At 41.3% G+C, this 21814-nt stretch overlaps 1 protein-coding gene across 1 annotated transcript; it reads left to right on the top strand.

The window, feature by feature from the left end:
- The first annotated feature begins 721 nt into the window (after positions 1–721).
- LOC121871335 (extensin-like) lies at positions 722–21608 on the top strand. The gene is made up of 3 exons (XM_042373554.1): positions 722–816; positions 11068–12589; positions 21468–21608. The coding sequence occupies exons 1-3, from the start codon at positions 722–724 to the stop codon at positions 21606–21608; spliced, it is 1758 nt and encodes a 585-aa protein (XP_042229488.1).
- Positions 21609–21814: the final 206 nt, after the last annotated feature.

Below are 21814 nucleotides of genomic sequence, written 5' to 3'. Positions count from 1 at the left end.
AGGTCATCTGGTGTGAGGTGTCATGATACAGGTGTGAGGGTCATGATAGGTGTGGTGTGATGATACAGGTGTGAGTGTCATGATATACAGGTGTGAGGTGTGATATTGATGCAGGTGTGGTGTCATAAGGTGTGAGGTCATGATACAGGTGTGAGGTCATGATACAGGTGTGAGTGTCATGATAGGTGTGAGGTCATGACAGGTGTGGTGTGATGATACAGGTGAGGTGTCATGAAAAGGTGTGGCCCAATCAGGGTGGTGTGATACAGGTGTGAGGTGTGATGATACAGGTGTGGGTGTCATGATACAGGTGTGAGGTCCATAGTGATACAGGTGTGGTCATGATACAAGTGTGGTCATGATACAGGTGTGAGGTGTGATGATACAGGTGTGGTGTCATGATACAGGTGTGAGGTCATGATGACAGTGGTGTCATGATACAGGTGTGAGGGTCATGATACAGGTGTGAGGGTCATGATACAGGTGAGGTGTCATGATACAGGTGTTGGTGTCATGACCAGGTGTGGTCATGATAAGGTGTGAGGGTCATGATACAGGTGTGAGGGTCATGATACAGGTGTGTCAAACAATCAGAGGCTATGAATGATCGTCTCAGCCAATCAGAGGATAGGAATAATCGAGCCAACCAATCATAGGGAAGAAATAAAGTCAACCGACCAGAAGCCAGGGATGATCATGTCAACCTATAAAGAGACCAGGGATGATCATGTCAACCAATAAGAGACTAGGAATGATCATGTCAACCAATAAGAGACCAGGAATGATCATGTCAACCAATAAGATACCAGGAGAGTCGTAAAAATTATACGACCATTGAGAAGGTATGTTAATCAGATCTAAGGAACCATTAAATGAATCCACTGTTTCAATATGAAAAGCCACGGTCGAAGATAATGATCTGAAACCAAAGGCGATGACGGACGGACGGACGGAGAACTAGAGGAAGCCAACCACTCTATATAAAGTAACTAACCATAGAAATAACTCCTTTATACGCCACCTCCGTCTTTTATAATTCCCCCACAAACAAATCAACTCGTGGTTAGCTATAAAAAAATAAAATAAAATAAATAAAACTTATTCCCTCTGTTAAGGGATAAACCCTATTAAACGTTTATGTGTTATCAACCTATCGTGAGCCCAGAGGGTATACAGGGGGTTCTGTACTCTGAAGCAAAATCACGTAAATCTTTTTTTTCGGAGAAATATTAACACTTTTAAACCTTTTATTTCCAATTTCAATTTGATTTCAATTAACTTCTATTTTATGAATGGTTAGTGATGGGGTTAGAAACCGCGTTGTATCACAGTGAGCGTGGTGAGGGTAGTGATGGTGGTGGTGATGGTGAGGTGGTGATGGTGAAGGTAGTGATGGTGGTGATGGTGAGGTAGTGGTAGCGATTGGTGAGGTTGTAGTGGTGGTAAAGTAGCAGTGGTGGTGATGATGGTGATGGTGGTGGTAAGGGTGGTAGTGGTGGTGAAGGGTAGTGGTGGTGATGATGGTGATGGTGGTAGGGATGGTAGTGGTGGTAAAGTGGCAATAGGTGGTGATGGTGTGATGGTATGGTAGGGCTGGTAGTGGTGGTAAAGGGTACGATGGTGGTGGTGATGATGGTGATGGTGGTGAGATGGTGGTGAGGCGCACGAACACACTATCGTCTTCGTTCGTAATCACAAAATGAAAAAGTATTAACACTGACAAGGAACGAGAGAAATACTGAAATTACATAGAATAAAAGACAAGACAAACCAAGACAGACATATATATATATATATAGACAGATAGATAGATAGATAGAGACAGATAGATGAATAGGTAGACAGACGCAGTATGATGATTTAACCAGAATAGCCTCCTTCCCACCACCCATTATAAGCTTCCTCCATTGGCGCTTTGTTGAATTAGGGTGGGGGGGTGCATGAAATGAGAGAAGAATTCACGAATAACAAAGACAAAACAAAAATAGACTAACAAGCACCACACAGCATTGAGACTAATTGTAACTGGTGTATAATAAAAATGGACTCACACTTCAGTAATGCAAAATATATAAAAAAAAAAATACCATTCTCTTCTCTTACTGTTGTTCATTAGCTTTGTGTTGTATTCTTTTTTTTTGGGAAATGTTGTTTATTTAATTACTGACCACATACTGGATACTACGAGGTTAATTATATTATTGCAGTGCCTTATATTTATATAGATGAAAGTGATGGTACGATTAATTTAACTGAACGTATTAGAACCAAACGTGACCTGACCTCTCTTCTCTATACCCATTTGACCTTTAAAAACTGTCTCTTAGTGTGTCCGGTCCCCTGGTGTGACTTGCCCCCTAGTGTGTCCTGTCTCCTAATGTGTCCCCACCCCTAGTGTGTCTTGCCCCCTGGTGTGTCTTGCCCCTAGTGTGTCTTGCCTAGTGTGTCCTACCCCCTAGTGTGTCTTTGGTGTCCTGCCCCCTGGTGTGTCTTACCCCCCCTGTGTGTCTTGCCCTGGTGTGTCTTGCCCCCCTGGTGTGTCTTACCCCCCTAGTGTGTCTTGCCCCCTGGTGTGTCTTGCCCCTGGTGTGTCTTGCCCCTAGTGTGTCTTGCCCCCCTAGTGTGTCCTACTAGTGTGTCTTGCCCCTGGTGTGTCCTGCCCCTGGTGTGTCTTCCCCCCTAGTGTGTCTTGCCCCTGGTGTGTCTTGCCCTAATTGTGTCTACCCCTAGTGTGTCCTGTCCCTCTCATTCTAGACGATGACTTAACCTCTGTATCTTTGTCGATGTTTGAATCAGAAAAAAAGGGGTGGTAATTTGGCCATACTAAGGGATAAGGGGATAATGGTAGAGATATTAATGGGGAAAGCTAAAGATGGGGTCATTACAGGACGAGATGAGTGAAGCAAAAGTTGTGGTCCCGGAAGACAACGTCGGGGAGGTTATTGGAGGACAACCCCGAAAATGTTGTTGTTGTTGTGATGGTGTTGTGGTGGTGGTAGTGGTGTTGTTGTTGTGGTTGTGGTGGTGGTGGTGGTGGTGGTGTTGTTGTTGTTGTTTGTTGTTGGTGGTGATATTGTTGTTGTTGTTGTTGTCGTGGTGTTGTTGTTGTTGTTGTCGTGGTGGTGATGTTGTTGTTGTTGTGATGGTGTGGTGGTGGTGGTGGTGGTGGTGGTGTTGTTGTTGTTGTTGTTGTTTCGTTAATTGGTGGTGTTGTTGTTGTTGGTGATGGTGTTGTGGTGGTGGTGGTGGTGGTGGTGTTGTTGTTGTTGTTGTTGTCTGGTGGTGATGTTGTTGTTGTTGTTGTTGTTGTCGTGGTTTTGCTGTTGTTGTTGTCGTGGTGGTGATGTTGTTGTTGTTGTTGTGATGGTGTGTGGTGGTGGTGGTGGTGGTGGTGGTGGTGTTGTTGTTGTTGTTGTTGTTGTCGTGGTGGTGATGTTGTTGTTGTTGTGATGGTGTTGTGGTGGTGGTAGTGGTGTTGTTGTGGTGGTGGTGGTGTTGTTGTTGTTGTTGTTGTTGTTGTTGTTGTTGTTGTTGTTGTGGTGGGGTGTTGTTGTTGTTGTGGTGGTGGTATTGTGTTGGTGGTGCTGTTGTTGTTGTTGTTGTGATGGTGTTGTTGTGTTGGTGGTGCTGTTGTTGTTGTTGTTGTTCTGGTGGTGGTGTTTTTGTGGTGGGCCGTGGTCAACAACCCTCAGGCACATGGATGGTTCCTTAATTAAATGTCTGTCTGTATCACCAATAATCGAATTCCATACAGGTATTTTTTTTATCTCTTATTCTCCCTCTCTCCATTTTTTCCTATCCCTCTTCTCCCATACCAATCACCCTCTTCTTAATTCCTTTTCTTTCTAATCTTCCCTTCCATCTCTTTTAGTTCGCCTCTCCTTCCATCCTCTTCTCTCTCACAATCATCACCGTTATCATTACCTTTTCTTCGTTTCTTCTGTTCTTTTTTTCCCTTCTATGTCTTCATTAACGTCTTTCATTTTCTCCTGTTCCGTTTTTTCCCCAATTCTTACATATCCTTCTTTATCAACTTCTTCTCCTTCCCCCACGATTTATCAGCATCTCCCTCACTTATCAATTCCTTCATCTTCACCTTCAGTAATTCCTCTCTTCATCAGATTTCTACTCTCCTTATTCATCAATTTATTTTCCACAAGCTTTCATTTCCTCACTTATCAACGTTTTCTTTAGTTCCACCTTTATCAATTCTAATTTCCACCTTCCTGCCCCTCCAACTTGCTCCCTGCCCTACCCCCTCCAACCCCCCCTCCTCACCCTCCAATAACCCCTCCCGCTAGGCCTCGACTTGGATTGTTGTTGACGTCTGTAATGTCTTCAGCCTCAAGGGAGCATCCCCAAGTTCTACCTCTCTCTCTCTCTCCTTCCCCAGTGTGTCCTGCCTCCCTAGTATCCTGCCTCCTGGTGTGTCCTGCCTCCTAGTGTCCCCTGTTCCTGTTGCGCCTTTGTGTCCTGCCCTCTAGTGTGTCCTGTTCTTATATGTCCTGCCTCCTAGTGTGTCCTGCCACCAGTGTATCGTGCTCTTGTCTCCTACCCACGATGGTCTCCTACCCCTCTGGTCACCCACTCTTCCAATGGTCTCTACCCCCCTCCCTCCTCTGGTCACCCACCTTTATGGTCTCTACCCCCTCTCTGGCCTCGCCCCTTTCCAATAGTCTCCCAGTCACAAGTTTTTTTATTAATTGTTAAACTTTTGAAGCCGGCGGGAAAGCCTTCATGTTATGGTTAAGTTTTCTATTGGAACTTTCATTCATACAAAAAAAAAATCACTCGTACCTAAAAACAAAAACAAACACGTACCTAAAAAAAATTAGAATTATCCCTAAATCTCTTTTCCTCTACTTCCTTGAATCTACTTTTATTATACTTCCTCTTTTCTTTTTCTATCTCTATTATACTTTATTCGTTATATATTTACTTTGCTTCATCTCTCCTTTTTTACTCAATATTTATGCATTCTCTCTCGCGCTCTCTCTCAACTATTCAATATGTATCCCAAAGTTCACTCTCTCTCTCTCTCTCTCTCTCTCTCTCTCTCTCTCTCTCTCTCTCTCTCTCCTGTATCGCCCTTAATACATCACCAGCTCTCTGTAATCTTCAGATCAGGCCTTAGAAAAATCTTATTACAAAATATCAGCTATCTAAAACCTTCCATTATAACACCAGCTATCTAAAACCATCCATCTCCTATCATAATATAACATGTACAATCTAGCTTCCCTCTCTCCACAGCTAAATGAAACGCTGCCAGAGAGACACACAATCAAATGACATTTAAAACAGCCACTATTTTCCCTCGCTCTTTTTTCTCTCTCTAAACCAATTCCGCATCTGTGAAATGGAACCGAAGCTTCTGTTGTAGTAGCTGTAAAAATAGTAAATGGGCTTGATGAAAAATGCAAGACAGCCGCCGGTCCTCCCACGAGAGAGAGAGAGAGAGAGAGAGAGAGAGTAGATTGATAGATAGATAGATTGATAGATAGATAGATAGATACAATAGATAGTGTGAGAGAGATAGATAGATAGACAGATTCAATAGATAGACAGTGTGAGAGAAGAGAGACAGACAGACAGACTTTTATCAACATACACTAACACACACACACACAAAAAGAGTTAAAAGGCTCAGCCCAAACGTTAAAACTTTGGAGACTTTGTTCAATGTGGCTGTTGTTGGTAAAAGCTTAAGAGTGTGAGTCAGAAGAGCTAAACTTAAGCTTTTTTTATATATGTACAGGAAAAGAATCACGTAGCAATTGTTGATGAATGTGAATAGAGAGATACGAGAATAAATAAATAAATATATATAAGAAAAGAAATAAAGAAAAAAGAATGAAAGAAAATATGAGATAGAACAGAAAATATAACAAATAGTAATTGTTGATGAAAGTGAATAGAGACACGGGAAAATAAAGGTAAAAATAAATAAATAAAAAATACGAAATATACAGCAATTGTTATTAAAAGTGAATAGAAACACAGGAAGAAATAAAGAATATAATAAAAAATGTGTCAGAGGCACTAAACTGAGCAATTTATTTTATATATATATATTTTTACACTATTCCTTTGTTTACAGGAGAGAGAATTACCACAGGGCGAAAAGTGTGAACTAAATGTTAATAAAACTAAATAGAAACATAAGGAATAAACAAAAGAATAAGAGGAATATAAATAAATCAAATGTCGGAGAAAAACTCATCCATAAGAAAAAACAATAATAAAACACCAAAAATAATAAAAAAAACACAAATAAAACTAAAAATAAAAAACACGAATAAAAAAGAAATACTAATATTATAAAACAAAATGGAACGTAACTAAATACAAATGAATAAATAAAAAAAATAAAAATTGGTTAAATAAAGTTGTATGGATAACAGTTATGACAAATTTAATTACTGATGTGCATGGTAAACACACACACACACACACAGCAATATATAACATGATACCAGTAACAATTATATAAAAAACATGTTTATGCAAATTTACAAATAATAAAAAATTATTATATTACGACCGCAAGGAGAGTAAAAGAGAATGAATGAAGGAGGAAAGAGGGAGAGTTGAGAAGGAAGGAAGGAAGGAAAGAGATAGTGCAAAATTGTCTTCAATCTTTAAAAAACAGCTGATTATCAAGATGGCCGCCATTAGGAATTAAGAGTAATCCCTAAAACGAAACAAAATAACTGTGTAATAAATATTTATACAACGAATGAAATTCAATACAAGAAATAGACACCTGATTAAGGCTTTGTAACCTCTGTTCGATGATAAGAACAGATATAATAATAATAATAATAATAATAATAATAATAATAATAATAATAATAATAATAATAATAATAATAATAATAATAATAATAATAAAAACAATAATAATAATAATAATAATAATAATAATAATAATAATATAATAATAAGTGTGTGTGGTAAAGTGGCTGTGTGTGTGTGTGTGTGTGTGGTGTGTGTGTGTGTGTGTGTGTGTGGTGTGCAGTGTGGTGGTGAGTGGTGTGTGTGGTGTTGTGTGTGTGTGTGTGGTGTGGTGTGTGTGGTGTGTGTGTGATGATGTGCAGTGATGATGGTGTGGTGTGTGGTGTGTGTGTGTGTGGTTGTGGTGTGTGTGTGTGTGTGTGTGTGCAGATGTGTGGTTGTAGTGTGATGAGTGGTAAGTGTGGTGATTGGTGTGGTGTAGTGTGTGTGATTATGTGTGTGTGTGTGTGTGTAGTTATGATGTAATAATAACAATAATAATAATAATTATAATGTAATAATAATAACAATAATAATGATGATACCAATAATAATAATAATAATAATAATAACAAGTACTAATACTAATATAAAACAAAAGTAAAAAAATTAAACAAAACACAAGATTAAACTTGTAAACATAAAAACAAAATTAAATAAAGAGTAATGAAGAGGAGAGCCGTGACCCCAGCTACCCCTGTAATTGACAATTTACTATAAAAATCACAGAGAGAACGGGGTGTAACCTGCTAGTTTTCGGAGCCAAGGAAGAGGGGAAGAGTGAAGAATTACCTGGGTAGAGGATGGTAGTGGTGGTGATAGTGGTGGTGGTGAGGGTGATGATACTTGTGGTGGTGAGGGTGATGATATTTGTGGTGGTGGTAGTGGTGGTGAGGGTGATGATATTTGTGGTGATGGTAATAGTGGTGGTAGTAGTGATGGTGGTGTTAGTGGTAATGGTGGTGATGATAGTAGTAGAAGAAATAGCAGTAGTAGTGGTGATAATATTAGTGGTGGTTATGAAGGTAGTGCATTAGTAGTAGTATTAGCAGGGATAGTAGTGGTGGTGGTGGTGGTGATAGTGGTGGTAGTAGCATCAGCATCAGTAGTAGTAGTGGTGGTGGTGGTAGGGAGGCCAGAGACAGACGCAGAGTAATGGAGATACTGAATTAAAATTACTGTTTTCTGGTGGGTGGTAATGGTGGTGGTGTGTCAGGAGGGTGGAGGGGTCGAGTCTCTCTCTGTCTCTCTGTCTCTCTCTCTCTCTCTCTCTCTCTCTCTCTCTTCTTCTCTTTTCTTCATATACCTCTCCCCCCCCCCTTCCAAGAACCCTGAACCTAGCCACCAGGGGTTCAGATTCACAAAGGTTTTACGATATATATTTTTCCTTGTAAGTGAAGATATAAAATAACACCAAAATTTTGAGGTACGGTATAAAAATAACCAAAAATAACACCCAAAAATATCATAAAAATAACATCTCAAAAAAGTAAAAATAACAAAAAAAAAAAGATCAAAATAACACTCCACCTTAACTAATAAACGAGTTAGGAGTCAAACTTACCTTCATTTTGTCAGGTGCTACGTGAACGTTTCTAATTAATGTATTAGAGTCTCAGTGTAAGTTTGTTGCCACATATAGACGTTCTCTTGGTACTTTAGACAAAATTTCTGAATAAATACACTTGAACGGGGTTTGTATGGACTACTCATCAGATTTATAACACTGTTTCAGTTATAGGTTTACACTGACTCTCCTGTATGTGAGGTGCTGGTGTGCCTAAACTTTAGAATTTAAACCAAAATGTCCAAATAAATTCGTAATTATTAACCTTAAATTTCCTGAATAAACTCTTTAATTTGTACTAGTTATTTTGAATCAATTTAACTCAAATTTGCTCTGGGGTTGAAATAGAGTTTTACAGTTATAATAAAGGAGTCGGCCAGGTACCGGAAGTGGGTCCAAAGACGAGTCTAATTAGCTAACACGTGTTTACCTGTACTAAAGTTGCTGAGTAAACCTTACAAAGCAATCATTAGTATAAGAATAATGTATAACGTCGAGGTTTACAGCACCCGCAGTAAAGTTCCCGAATATACTTCTGAATTTGTACAGACGCTTCAGAATAAACTTTTAATGCGCCTCTAATGTTTCGAAATACATTTTAGAATCGGAAATAAATTACAGTAATCACTAAGTCAGTGGGTGGGTGTCGGCACTCCCTGGATGAGTTAGTAGGGATATTTAACGAATTTCTATTTACATGTAGTTCTCAGATAAATCCTGAAATTGTGATAAAAATTCTGTATCAATTTTACAATTCTTTTCCGAGTTTTCAAAATCAACTCAATAATCAAGTTATAACGGGGAGTGTTCACTTGGTCTAACATTGCCCCAATAAACTGTGAATATTTGTAACGAATAAACGTTAGGAATCTGTCTGTATGTTTCAAAATGAATGTGAACTGAATAAAAAAAATTAATATAATAGAAAGTTAAACAATTTAGTTAGACAAAATAAATATTAATGATTTGTTTGAGTTTTTTTTAAATATTAGTAATAATGTCCAAATACTTAAAATCTAAATGTAAAATTAAAAATAAAATCTACTACCATCTAAGCCTCTAAGGTAACCCATTCCGTGAGTCCCCCTGGATGGGTTAGTTATTTGTTAGCGAGTGTTTACGTGAGCGGGTGACGGCTGCCTGGTGCGTCAGGGTACAGGCAGGTGATGGCGCGTTACTCCAGCCGGAGGTTAAAACACTGTTGATCACCCCCCTGTGTATAACACCAGCTGGTAAGCACCTGTGTGAGAGGAGGGTGAGTGGGTGCGTAGGTGGAAGGAGGAAGGTAAGTGGGAAGAAGGGGAGGTGGAGTGGGTGGGGTGGTATGAGGAGAGAGATTTTAAAAAATTTCCAATAGTGAATGTCATTATTCTTTTATTCATTTATTTATTTATTTAGTTTATAAAGTCAATGAACAATACATAAGACGACAGCAACATACAGTATACAGACGCAATGGATTCTGCCCTCCACCTCTCTCTCTCGCTTAAGAGAACCTATTGTCTGCCAGTCTATCTTTCTGCAGCCCAACAATAATGTCGACTATAATAATAATAATACGACTATTACTACTACAAATAATAACAATGACAAAAAATAACAAAAACAACAATGATAATAACAGTAATAATAATAATTACAAAAACAATACTAGTACTACTATTAATAATAATAAATAATAATAGTAGTAATAATGACAACAATTACAAGACTACTACTACTAATAATAATAATGATAAAAGCAATAATAATAATAATAATAATAAAAATAATAATAATAATAATAATAATAATAAAAATAATAATAATAATAATAATAATAATAATAATAATAATAATAATAATAATAATAATATCAACAAAGCCTAACGGACCGTCGATATAAGGGACTTACCTCTCCAAATAGTCCGTTAAATAAAGGTTTCATGATACATGATTAAATTATAGTAAAACTGACTGATAACAAGAGACAATAAACCCAATCACTACCCTTCAAGGATCACCTGAAGATCAACCACCCCAACTTATTTCACCATAAGTTGACCACTTTTAACGCTCACCTAACTTAACCTAACCCCCCCAGATAGCGTTAGGGTGTTTAATCATCAGGTTAGATAAGCCAGGTGGGGGTTAATACATAGGTGTGTCTTATAGTTCCTTAGGCTGGACGAGCAGGTGTGCATGGCGTGAGTTACCTACATTAATGTGGGGGGGAGGTGTGGCAGCAGGTGTGGGTGTTAGGGATTACCTAGAACGGATCACCTGAAGATTAGCCTCCCTCCCCCCCAGCTTATTTTAACCGATGATTATATATTCTAACGCTACCTGGATATGTGTGGGGGGGGGGGTTAGGTTAGGTTAAGTTAGATTGTTACATTAAATTATGTTTTGTTATTTTCTGTTAGATTATGTTATGTTATGTTAGACTTTGAATGGTTACTCTTAAATTGAATAAGTTAAGCCAAGGGCTAAGCTTCAGATGAGCTGCTAAACCAATCCTAAGACGCAGATCTTCCCGGCGTTGGTCTAGACTCTTTGTGTGTGTGTGTGTGTGTACTCAGTCTTTCTCTCATTCCATTCTCTTACTCCCTCCCTTTCTCCTCTCTATTCCTCCCACACGCCTTTCTTTCTCACTGTCTCGATCCTGACATAAAGCCAACACACACACACGGACCGCTTCCCACGTATCAACGACGACACAAACCCGTCCCCTCACTACCCAGCAGCCGCCCGCCTCCGCGTATCAACGACGACACAAACCCGTCCCCCCTCACTACCTCCCATCAACGACGTCTCGCTACCCCAGCAGCCTTGCCTCCCGCGTATCAACGACGACACAAACCCGTCCCCCCTCACTACCCCAGCAGCCGCCCGCCTCCACGTATCAACGACGACACAAACCCGTCCCTCTCACTACCCCCGCCCGCCGCCTCCAGCGTATCAACGACGACACAAACCCGTCCCCCTCACTACCCCAGCAGCCGCCCGCCTCCAGCGTATCAACGACGACACAAACCCGTCCCCCTCACTACCCCAGCAGCCGCCCCTCCCGCGTATCAACGACGACACCAATCCCCCTCACTACCCCAGCAGCCGCCTCCCAGCGTATCAACGACGACACAAAACCCGTCCCCTCACTACCCCAGCAGCCGCCCGCCTCCCGCGTATCAACGACGACACAAACCCGTCCCCCTCACTACCTGCGTATCAACGACGACACAAGCCGTCCCCCACTACCCCAGCAGCCGCCTCCAGCGTATCAACGACGACACAAACCCGTCCCCCTCACTACCCCAGCAGCCGCCCGCCTCCACGTATCAACGACGACACAACCCGTCCCCCTCACTACCCCAGCAGCCGCCCGCCTCCACGTATCAACGACGACACCAAGTCCCCCTCACTACCCCAGCAGCCGCCCACGCCTCCAGCGTATCAACGACGACACAAACCCCCCTCACTACCCAGCAGCCGCCCGCCTCCCGTATCAACGACGACACAAACCCGTCCCCACTACCCCAGCAGCCGCCCGCCTCCACGTATCAACGACGACACAAACCCGTCCCCCTCACTACCCCAGCAGCCGCCGCCTCCCGCGTATCAACGACGACACAAACCCGTCCCCCTCACTACCCAGCAGCCGCCCGCCTCCCACGTATCAACGACGACACAAACCCGTCCCCCACTACCCCAGCAGCCGCCCGCCTCCCACGTATCAACGACGACACAAACCCGTCCCCTCACTACCCCAGCAGCCGCCCGCCTCCCACATCAACGACGACAAACCATCCCCTCACTACCCCAGCAGCCGCCCGCCTCCCACGCATCAACGACGGCACAATCCCCCTCACTACCCCAGCAGCCGCGCCTCCCACGTATCAACGACGACACAAACTCGTCCCCCCTCACTACCCCAGCCGCCCGCCTCCCACGTATCAACTGCGACACAAACCCGTCCCCCTCACTACCCCAGCAGCCGCCCGCCTCCCACGTATCAACGACGACACAAACCCGTCCCCCTCACTACCCCCAGCAGCCGCCTCCTCACGTATCAACTGCGACACAACCCGTCCCCCTCACTACCCAGCAGCCGCCCGCCTCCCACGTATCAATGACGACACAAACCCGTCCCCCCTCACTACCCCAGCAGCCCGCCTCCCGCGTATCAACGACGACACAAACCCGTCCCCCCTCACTACCCCAGCAGCCGCCCGCCTCCCGCGTATCAACTGCGACACTCACAAAAAGGTATTATTGGGTCGGTGCTTCACAGCCTGCGAATTTTGTCAGCTCTGTGAGGGAGCAATCAACTAAAAGCTTTACCGCGCTGCCTCTGACTATCTGTCTGCCTGCCTGCCTATCTGCCACGGTGACTGCCAGGCTGGGTTTCAGCCTGCCTGTCTACATGCCTGGGAGCCTGCCTAGGTGCCTATCTATCTGCCTGGGAACCTGCCTACTGCGTATAGCTTCTACTGGGTGTCAGTTTAATTTCTACCTATCTAAGTGCCTGTCTATCTATTTAAGTGCTTGTCTATCTGTTTACGTGCCAGCTTATCTGTCTAAGTGCCTGTCTATCTATCTAGGTGCCTGTCTATTTGTCCAGATGCCTGTCTATATGTTTAGGTGCCTTTCTAGTTCCTAGCTATCTATAAGGGTGACTGCTTCTTGTCTGCGTCCTAGCCAACGTGGGCGCCTGTCTGCCTCTCTCTGTCTGGCTGCCTAATAGACTTTTTTTTCCTGTCTGCCACAATTCCTAACTGTCTCTCCATAAATCAACATACTGTATAGTGAGTGAGAGAGAGAGAGTGAGAGAGAGAGAGAGAGAGAGAGAGAGAGAGAGAGAGAGAGAGAGAGAGATAAACATTAAACTACAAGAGCCAGAGTAAACAAGAGAGGTGTTATTAAGTGTTGGTGGGGCGGAGGTCAACAAGAAGCACGTGACCCCATATTGGCTGTCAACACTTTCCAATATACTGCATCAGTTGAGAGGAGGAGGAGGAGGACGAAGAAGAAGGAGAGAGGGAGGAGGAGGAGGAGGAGGAGGAGGAGGAGGAGGAGGAGGAGGAGGAGGAGGAGGAGGGAGGAGGAGGAGGAAGTAGTTTTTTTCTTGGGATCCGACTTATCCACGGCCGAAATAGACGGTGATTAGACAGTGAGAGGTGATGGTGTGACAGTAAAGGGTGATGATGCGAGAGTGGTGAGAGTATGTGGTTACAGGTGGTGGGGTGAGCAAAGGGAATGTTGATAATGGTGTTGATGATGGTGAGGGAGGTAATGGAGAGGTAAGAGGGAGGAAAGAAATGGGCTGGGTAGTAGTAGTAGTAGTAGTAGTAGTAGTAGTAGTAGTAGTAGTAGTAGTAGTAGTAGTAGTAGTAGTCGTGGAAGAAATATGGTAGTGATGGTGAGTGATGGTGAGAGGGAGATCGTCCTCTCTAGACACTTCATCATCAACATCATCATCATCATCACATCCACTACACCACCCATCACCACTCTCCTCCTATCAATCACCCAATACCACAGTGTAATAATTTATTCACAGATAGCATTACAGGTGTAAATCTAGTTACAAATTACAGGTACAATAACCCCTCTACCCCCCCTCCCCCTACGTGGTCTGGTGATGATGGCGTCGTGACCATAACACCACCACTACACAAACACGCTCGTACGCCACCATCGATGCATAATTTCAGTAAGTGGCCAAACGATTAATTCCTGGCATGGGATTGTCAGAGGCAGGTGTCAGATGAAACCTTCCCCCCCCTGAGTTGGATATTGTGAGAAAGCGTCTAACTTCCTCACTTAAGTTAGGAGATAATGATGGTGGTATTTACTGTAGACTCAACTATATGTGTGTGTTATTATCTCTAGTTCAAGGGAAAAAATACTGTATATACGAGACTTAAGAGAATCTGGACCTGGTTAAAGATTCATACGTGATTATTTCCCCTCCTCCCCTCTAGTTAAGGGTACAAGAACACACATAGTTAAGGTAGAGTCTTCAGTGCAACGTTGATGGTATTTGCTCGCCATCTTTGTGCTACAGGTCAGGTAAGTGTAAATCTCATTTCTCCAGTTACCGGACAAATTAACCCACGAGTTTATACGAAGTTTCCGGACTTAAGTAAACACAACACAAGACCCGAGATCATTAACAATTTGGTCTGGATTAATTGTTATAGTTAGCATTCGTCTCCTCCATCCATGTGTCTGAAGAAGAGATGGTGAGGCACAAGACATCCACACACCACCAGGACAGTAGTAGCTAAGATGAAGTCCACTGACCCTCTATACTTCCCGTTAAGATGTCACTTTCGTCGTCCTTCGGATACTGAACTGAACAAAAGTGAAACAGTTCAATTTACCAAGATTTATAGATACAAATTGAACGTAAAAATACAGACGGATGAACACACAATAACTCTCATCATCATTATTATTATTATTATTATTATTATTATTATTTCAAGTGTTTCTTAAACCAGGCCAAGACCATTTATATTATGGGATATAAAATAGAAAGACTCAAATACTATAATAATAATAATAATAATTCTCAGCAAATAATATAATGACGTGACAGTCTCTCAAGTTACATTAAATTCTGGAGACGTGATTTAATTTAGCGCTGAAGAACACTGAGGAGACAATGGTGTAATGTGACTTAAAATAATTCTTTTCCTTGATTCTAATTTTATCGTATGTTTCAGTTAACTCTTTAAAAATACTTAAAATTAAAATATACTGCGAGAACACATTAAAATAGACAAGATATAAATAAATATATAAATAAACAAACAACTAAGGATATGAATAAGAAAGTAGTACAAACAAATTAAATCTATAAATAAAAATACAAACCCAAGCTATAAAATCATTTAAATAATACCGGTAATAATAATAATTAATAATAATAATAATAATAATAATAATAATAATAATAATAATAATAAATAAATAATAATAACAACACCAAAAAGGCAACATAACAAAGCATTTATTACTACACAATAAAACACACAAACAATTAATACATAATAAAACAAACATACAAGCATTACTCATACTCAATAAAAACATACATAGCCACAGACAATAAAACACGTATACTGTATATATAATCACACGTAATGAAACAAACATACACATCCAAACACAATAAAATATACATACATACATACAAATCTACATATCCATACACAATAAAATATACATACATACATACATACACATCTACATATCCATACACAATAAAACACAAACATTATTAGTGAGGAATGTGAAGGTAAGTCAACCTATTTCTGGAAGTATTTGACATTCACTACACACAAGAGCACAAGTGATTAAGGTGCATTATGTTTTACGAGGGTGGCAGACCATCTGTCCGTGAGGCTCCGCTGAAACACCTGTACGGAGGGGAGGCGCAGCTGTGCACCTCTGGCTTAGTGGCTCTGGGTTGAGACTGTAACAGCTGCACCGAAGGGAAGTTGGCTTTACTGAAATGGTGTACAGCTGTCGGGGTGTCTGTACCCAGAAAGGAACAGCTGCATCATAACAGCGTCTGTACAGAGGTGAGAACAGCTGTTAGAGCCTCTGTATTGAGAAAAGGACAGCTGCACCAAGGAGAAAACGGCTACAGTTGTCAGGGCGTCTGTATCCAGAGAGAAACAGCTGCACCCTTACTTCAGTCATCTGATATAAGGCACTAACAACAGCTGAGCCTGGCTTAAAACACCTGTATTGGGGGGAGGTGGGGCAGCTGTGTTGCTGGGCCCAGAACACTGAGAGCGAGAAAGGAACACCACTACCACACTATACTCGCGTGTATATATATATATGAATAACATCTGCGTTGAGGGATAAACATTGCTGAGACGAGAACAGCTGCGATAAAGCATGTGACCCTATACTGAGGTAAAACAAATGTGCAATACCTGGTAAATACAATTATCGGCTGTGACAAAAACAACCGCACAAGGAAAAACAAGCATGGGGAGGAACAGATGTTTCCGTACGATAAAGAAAACACCTGAACAACTGAAGAAACAAGGTCCACTCCAGGACACAAACACCTACACTGAGAGGCCACCAGAATGGAACACCTGTGCTGAGCTGTAAAAAATTGATTACAGGTGTAGAGTCTTGCCTCAGGTATATAGTAAATGTTCTCTTTTGAAACCCAAGAGGTTTAATATATCCTCCGCTCCAGTTATATATGCGTGTGGCTTAGGCAATCCCAGTAATAAATTATAATAAAAAAAATACTTTATATCGTATTCCAATTTTTCTTTCATTTATTATTTTATGACATTTCGTTTCGTGTTTCCTCCATATATCCGTCGTGTTATTTTACGTTTCAGTTTCATAATGTGACAATATCATAATATATATATATATATATCTTCGGTGTATTATTATTATTAGGTTATAAATATGACGTACATACATACATACACCTCTTGTACAGTACAATATATACACCAGAGCTTCTGTATACAGCTTATTAAGCTTCAGCTTAATATTTCAACATTATATTATCACAACGTTTCATATAGTAGGTAAAGCTTATAAAACTTCAGCTTAATATTTTATCACATTATATTACAGTATATTACATAATTTCTATATTGTACCTATAACTTAATATGACCTCTAAATTTAACGCTCCTTATATCTCACACCACTAAAAAGTTCTATATAACACCTATAACAATATAAAACTCCGAATTATAACATCATCTATACATAAATTGACAATATTATAAGGTTCTGTAAGACGTCTATGTCTGACTCGGCTTCCTAATACTGTTAGTCCAATACTGAAGCAACTATAACATCACTATCTTACGGTATACATTTTACGACCCAATAAAACCTTCAATTATTGTATTACGAACCACACTACACCACACCACGCTACACTACACCACACTACGCTACACTACACACCACTACACCCTGCTTATCTGTAGGAGGGGGAAGGGGGTGAAAAACGTATTGATGATACGACCAGACAAGCGATGGGCAGACTGAGATGTGAAATGGTAATGACCCTTTTTGACCCTTGGTATGGATGCCGTTCTATATCTCAGGAGGGGGGGTTAGGGGTGAAGGGAAGGGGGAAGGGAAGGAAGAGGGTGAAGGGAGAGAGGGGAAAGGAGGGAATGAGGGAAACGGGGGTAGGGAGGGGATGATGGAATGGAGGAAGGGAGGGGATGAGGGAAACGGGGGTAGGGTGAGGATGAGGGAAGAGACGGTAATTGGGGGAAAGGAGGGGAGAGGAGGACAGACAGTAGGGCAAGGGGGATGAAAGGCAGTACTTGATGAGACGACTGGATGTGATCTGGGCAAACTCAGATACACTTGCCCCTTTGTGGTAATCCAGACAACAACTTCTTTCACGTGAGGGATTTGTTTGTCTTGTCCCCATTAGGCCTATATAAATTACCGGATGTTTGACTCAATCTTGGTCACTTATAGTCTATATATCCTCGTTATTGTCGGTTTTCTCTTGTTTACTCATGTTTAGTTGGTTTTGTTTTGGTTACTCGTTTGTTCTTGTTTTACTTATTTATTGTTCTTGTATCTTATTAATGGCCTCGTGAGAACAAATAACTCGTAACAGTTTTATTTCCTCTTCTTCGTTACACCACAATAAAGGTCTCATTATTATCATCATCTTTATCATCATCATCTTTATTATTATTATTATTATTAAATTATTATCGTTGTTATTCCTATTGTTGTTATTGGTTCTAATTTTAGCCTAATTATAATTAGTTGCTATTATTACGGTTATTATTCGAACTGAGATGGCTATCATTATTATTACCACTGACATTATAATTGTTACAACTATTATGATGAACTTTAATAATTCTATCATTATTACTATTAAGCATCACCATTATTATTATCATTATTATATTAAAAGTATTACAGTAATATTACAAAAACAAATATATTAAGTATTATTATATCTCCTCATCTTCCTTGTAGGAGGCAGGTGCAGGTGAGGGGATTATTACCTCAGGTAGTTAATATTTCTTATAACTAACATCAAAGGTCAAATATTGTACACCCGGGAATGTTGTGTTCCTTCATCTCTGTGTGTAGGAAGACATTCATTAACGCTACTGCCCTTTGTACTTAATATAAACTAATGTAATACTACCACCACCACTACTACTACTACTACTACTTTTTTTTTTTTTTGAACGTGGCCTCCAGCCTCCCCCAATAGCCACACCTTCGCCACCATTTATTTACCTTAATATTAACTATCCTAATACATAAGCAACTATCCTATCTGTGTTAAATTAGTTGAGCCGCAGATCGATGCGGCATTCGGTGACTGTAGCCTCATAGTCGATATCTGCAGCAGTTGACGGAGTAGGGGCAGAAGCTCTCGTTCCCCTGAGGCAGAGCAAAGCCGACCGAAGGAGAGAGAAGGACAGTCGACATCTCATCCAGGCTGTGACATAACTTCTGGGCTGCTGCTTCTGTTCGGAGATCAGCTCCGCGAGTCTGGCGTAGAAACATCTTGCGCTTGGGCCCATCCCACCAGAGGTTGTGAACACTAGCGGAGTGAAGCTGCCTTGATCGACATTTTGAATTCTCTCCCCATATGCCCTTCTCTTGTCGTTCTCGTTCCTCCTATGTGCAGCATCGAGAGCTAGGTTACGGTGACAAACGGCCATGGGATCAAAAATCCTGATGTCGAAGAAGGCTCGCTGTCCCCGCGTCCAGAATCCTCGAGCACTGACGTCCACACGGGCTTCGTTAGATGTGTTTGAAGTCCTGTGTTGGAGGATCTCGCCATCCAGTGGAAGGAGGGTCGGTTCTACCATGACGTCCCGGCAGGTTTCCTTCAACATATTTGCTGTGAGATCCCTTACCTCGTCATGCCTCATGCATATGAAGCCCCCCTTCTTGCAAACCATGGCGTGATCGCCATCATAGGAATAGCCACACACGCATTGGGAGGGCAAACCATCTACTGGCCAACCGTACCTTAGAGCAATGGCATCTGTAAATTCTTGTTTGTTAAGGCTGAAACCATTTGCCCTTATCGGTAACGTAGTTAACCAGTTCGAGGCGCCCACCTCCTGCGCTATAGCTACTTTTTTTGTCAAATTTTCTGGAACCTGCAGCAATAGTTGCTGCAACATGTCATTTTGGCAGTGCTGCCGATCTGTTGTAATGGATCTACGGATCTTATTAACTTCGCTGGTGTCCACTTCCCCTGTTGCATTCTGGGCTATTATGTGGTCAGTGAGGGCTGCCGTGAGCTTAAGTGAATTTTGATGTTCAGAGTCAGCAATCTCCTCTGGATTAGTTAGTCCCATCCCTCCCAGTCTTGGTGGAAGTGCAAGAAGTGTTCTTTCTACTGGGGTTAAGTCGTGGTGTTTCACTAGTTTGGGAATGAACTTGACACTGATTGCTTCTTCCAAAGGGTGGAGGAGGGGTCGGATCTCAGGGATGGTACGCATCAGGTAGTTCCAACGATGCTTGACTCCATGTGTGAATGCTGCAAAGGCCGCATGTGGCTCTGTGTTAGCAATCTCCGATAGAGCATGGATTTCGCTAACCCACTCGTTCACCTTTCCCCCTACGTACTGGGTCTTGAAGTCCGTAGTGCCAATTACTGCGCCTAGATGTCTTTGGCCGTCCTTAGTTATTTTGACCTCACTTTCGCCGAAAACCTCCACAGCCCGATCATAATGATCTGGCTTCACGATGAGGAAGGATTTGCTGGCGTTTGGGTGGTACCCTATTTGTGGACCTCGCGATGTTACCAGGTCCCACCACTTTTTGATGTCCTCCACTTTTCCTGCTCCTGTGAGGTCATCAGCATATGCCACTTGTTTGACCCCAGTTGTTTCATACTTTATTTCTTGTTGGAGCACTGATAGGCCTATTGCATACATTGCCATTGCAACGGGGTCTCCCTGTGTTGTTCCCTCGGTCGACTGTAGGATGGTATCACCTCGTAGAGCCTTGTTGTTTACTACGTAGAGGTCTGAAGGATTCCTATACGAATTTTCAACATACATCGCAAAGCTAGGACACTTGATCTTGATGTTGTGCAGTGCCGCCTTGCGGTTAAGTATGTTGAATGCGTTTGAAGCATCCACCAGGAGAACGGCCTCACAATCACGCTGCTCAAATATCAATCTCATGGCGTGAATGGCCGCCTCCCCACCAGCCTGGTGGCCAGCACACACTTGTAGGCTCCCTGCTGCTGCCCTGACATCATCCTCTACTACTACTACTACTACTACTACTAAAAAATTAATGATGATGATTGATGATGATAATAATAATAATTAAAAATATACATACAAAATTAAAACATAAAAAGTAGGAAAATTATCACCACCTAAAAGCCACCAATCTCAGGGTCACGTTTTAGTAATTTATATGAAAACTGCCAACAAATGTATATAATATAAATTGCCTCCAGGTAATGTTTCTCACTTGAAAACAAACATGAGCCGGGAGTTGGATTTAGAGCAATAAAATATTTTGTTGCTCTCATGCTTGTATTTACATTTCATTAAGATCATATTGACGTTATGTTGAGCACACAATACTTTATACTGCAACACACAGTCCCGATACTTCTCGTATTTTCTCTATTTCGTTTTTCCTCGTTGCTTTGGTTTCATTTGTCAATTTTGTCGTGTTTTCAATATTTCCTATTTCTATTAATAACTATTTTTCATTTGGTATCTAGTATTTTCCCTCTTTTTTTCTCTCATTCTTTATCCTTTATGATTTTGTATTTCTTTAAATCTTTTATTTTTCATTTCTTCGTTTTTTATTATTAGAACTCTATATATTCGATTTATTATTTATTCAATATTAAATAAATTTATTAACGCACAAGAGTAAACAAACATTGGTCATTTCACATCATAACAACAACAGGTCTCTCACAAACACGCCTGGACGCCTTATAAAAAACTGATACCTGTATTTCTTTACTATAAATCATCTAACTTATTATCGTGGAATATTGTAACCAATTATTAGTGTTTTTATCTTCCTTTTTCTCCAAACGTCTTAAATCTGTCGTTAAGTTCTAATACACTGTTTTATCTTTTTTTTCTTTTTACAGATTGAGTGTTTTGGGAAATTTGTGGAAATTATTTTCTTACGGGAAAAACTGGTCATTGAATCCAAACCTGACGTGTCCGACCTAACTGATGCTTTTCCGAAAGATGGGATATGGAGCAAGACATTTCCAACGGAGACGTAAATGGAGCTTCTTTACAGGGGGACAAAAAATGGGAACCTCTTTACCAGGAGACGTAAATGGAACTTATTTACAAGGGGACGCAAAAGGAGACATCCTTACAAGGGGAAGTAAAAGGGAACTTCTTTACAAGGCGACGTAACACAGAACTTCTTTACTAGGAGACGTAAAAGGAACTTCTTTACAAGGCGACGTAACACAGAACTTCT

This window comes from Homarus americanus, unplaced genomic scaffold, assembly GCF_018991925.1.
Source record: "Homarus americanus isolate GMGI-L3 unplaced genomic scaffold, GMGI_Hamer_2.0 scaffold45698, whole genome shotgun sequence".
Taxonomy (NCBI): domain Eukaryota; kingdom Metazoa; phylum Arthropoda; class Malacostraca; order Decapoda; family Nephropidae; genus Homarus; species Homarus americanus.
This window is presented reverse-complemented; position numbering and strand designations above follow the sequence as displayed.

Coding starts and splice junctions, on each gene's coding strand:
- LOC121871335 (XM_042373554.1), top strand. CDS start 722: ATGATCATGTCAACCAATAAGAGACTAGGAATGATCATGTCAACCAAT. Junction 817..11,067: donor AATAAGATACCAGGAGAGTC/GTAAAAATTATA, acceptor CTCACTACCCAG/CAGCCGCCCGCCTCCGCGTA. Junction 12,590..21,467: donor ACTGCGACACTCACAAAAAG/GTATTATTGGGT, acceptor TTCTTTTTACAG/ATTGAGTGTTTTGGGAAATT.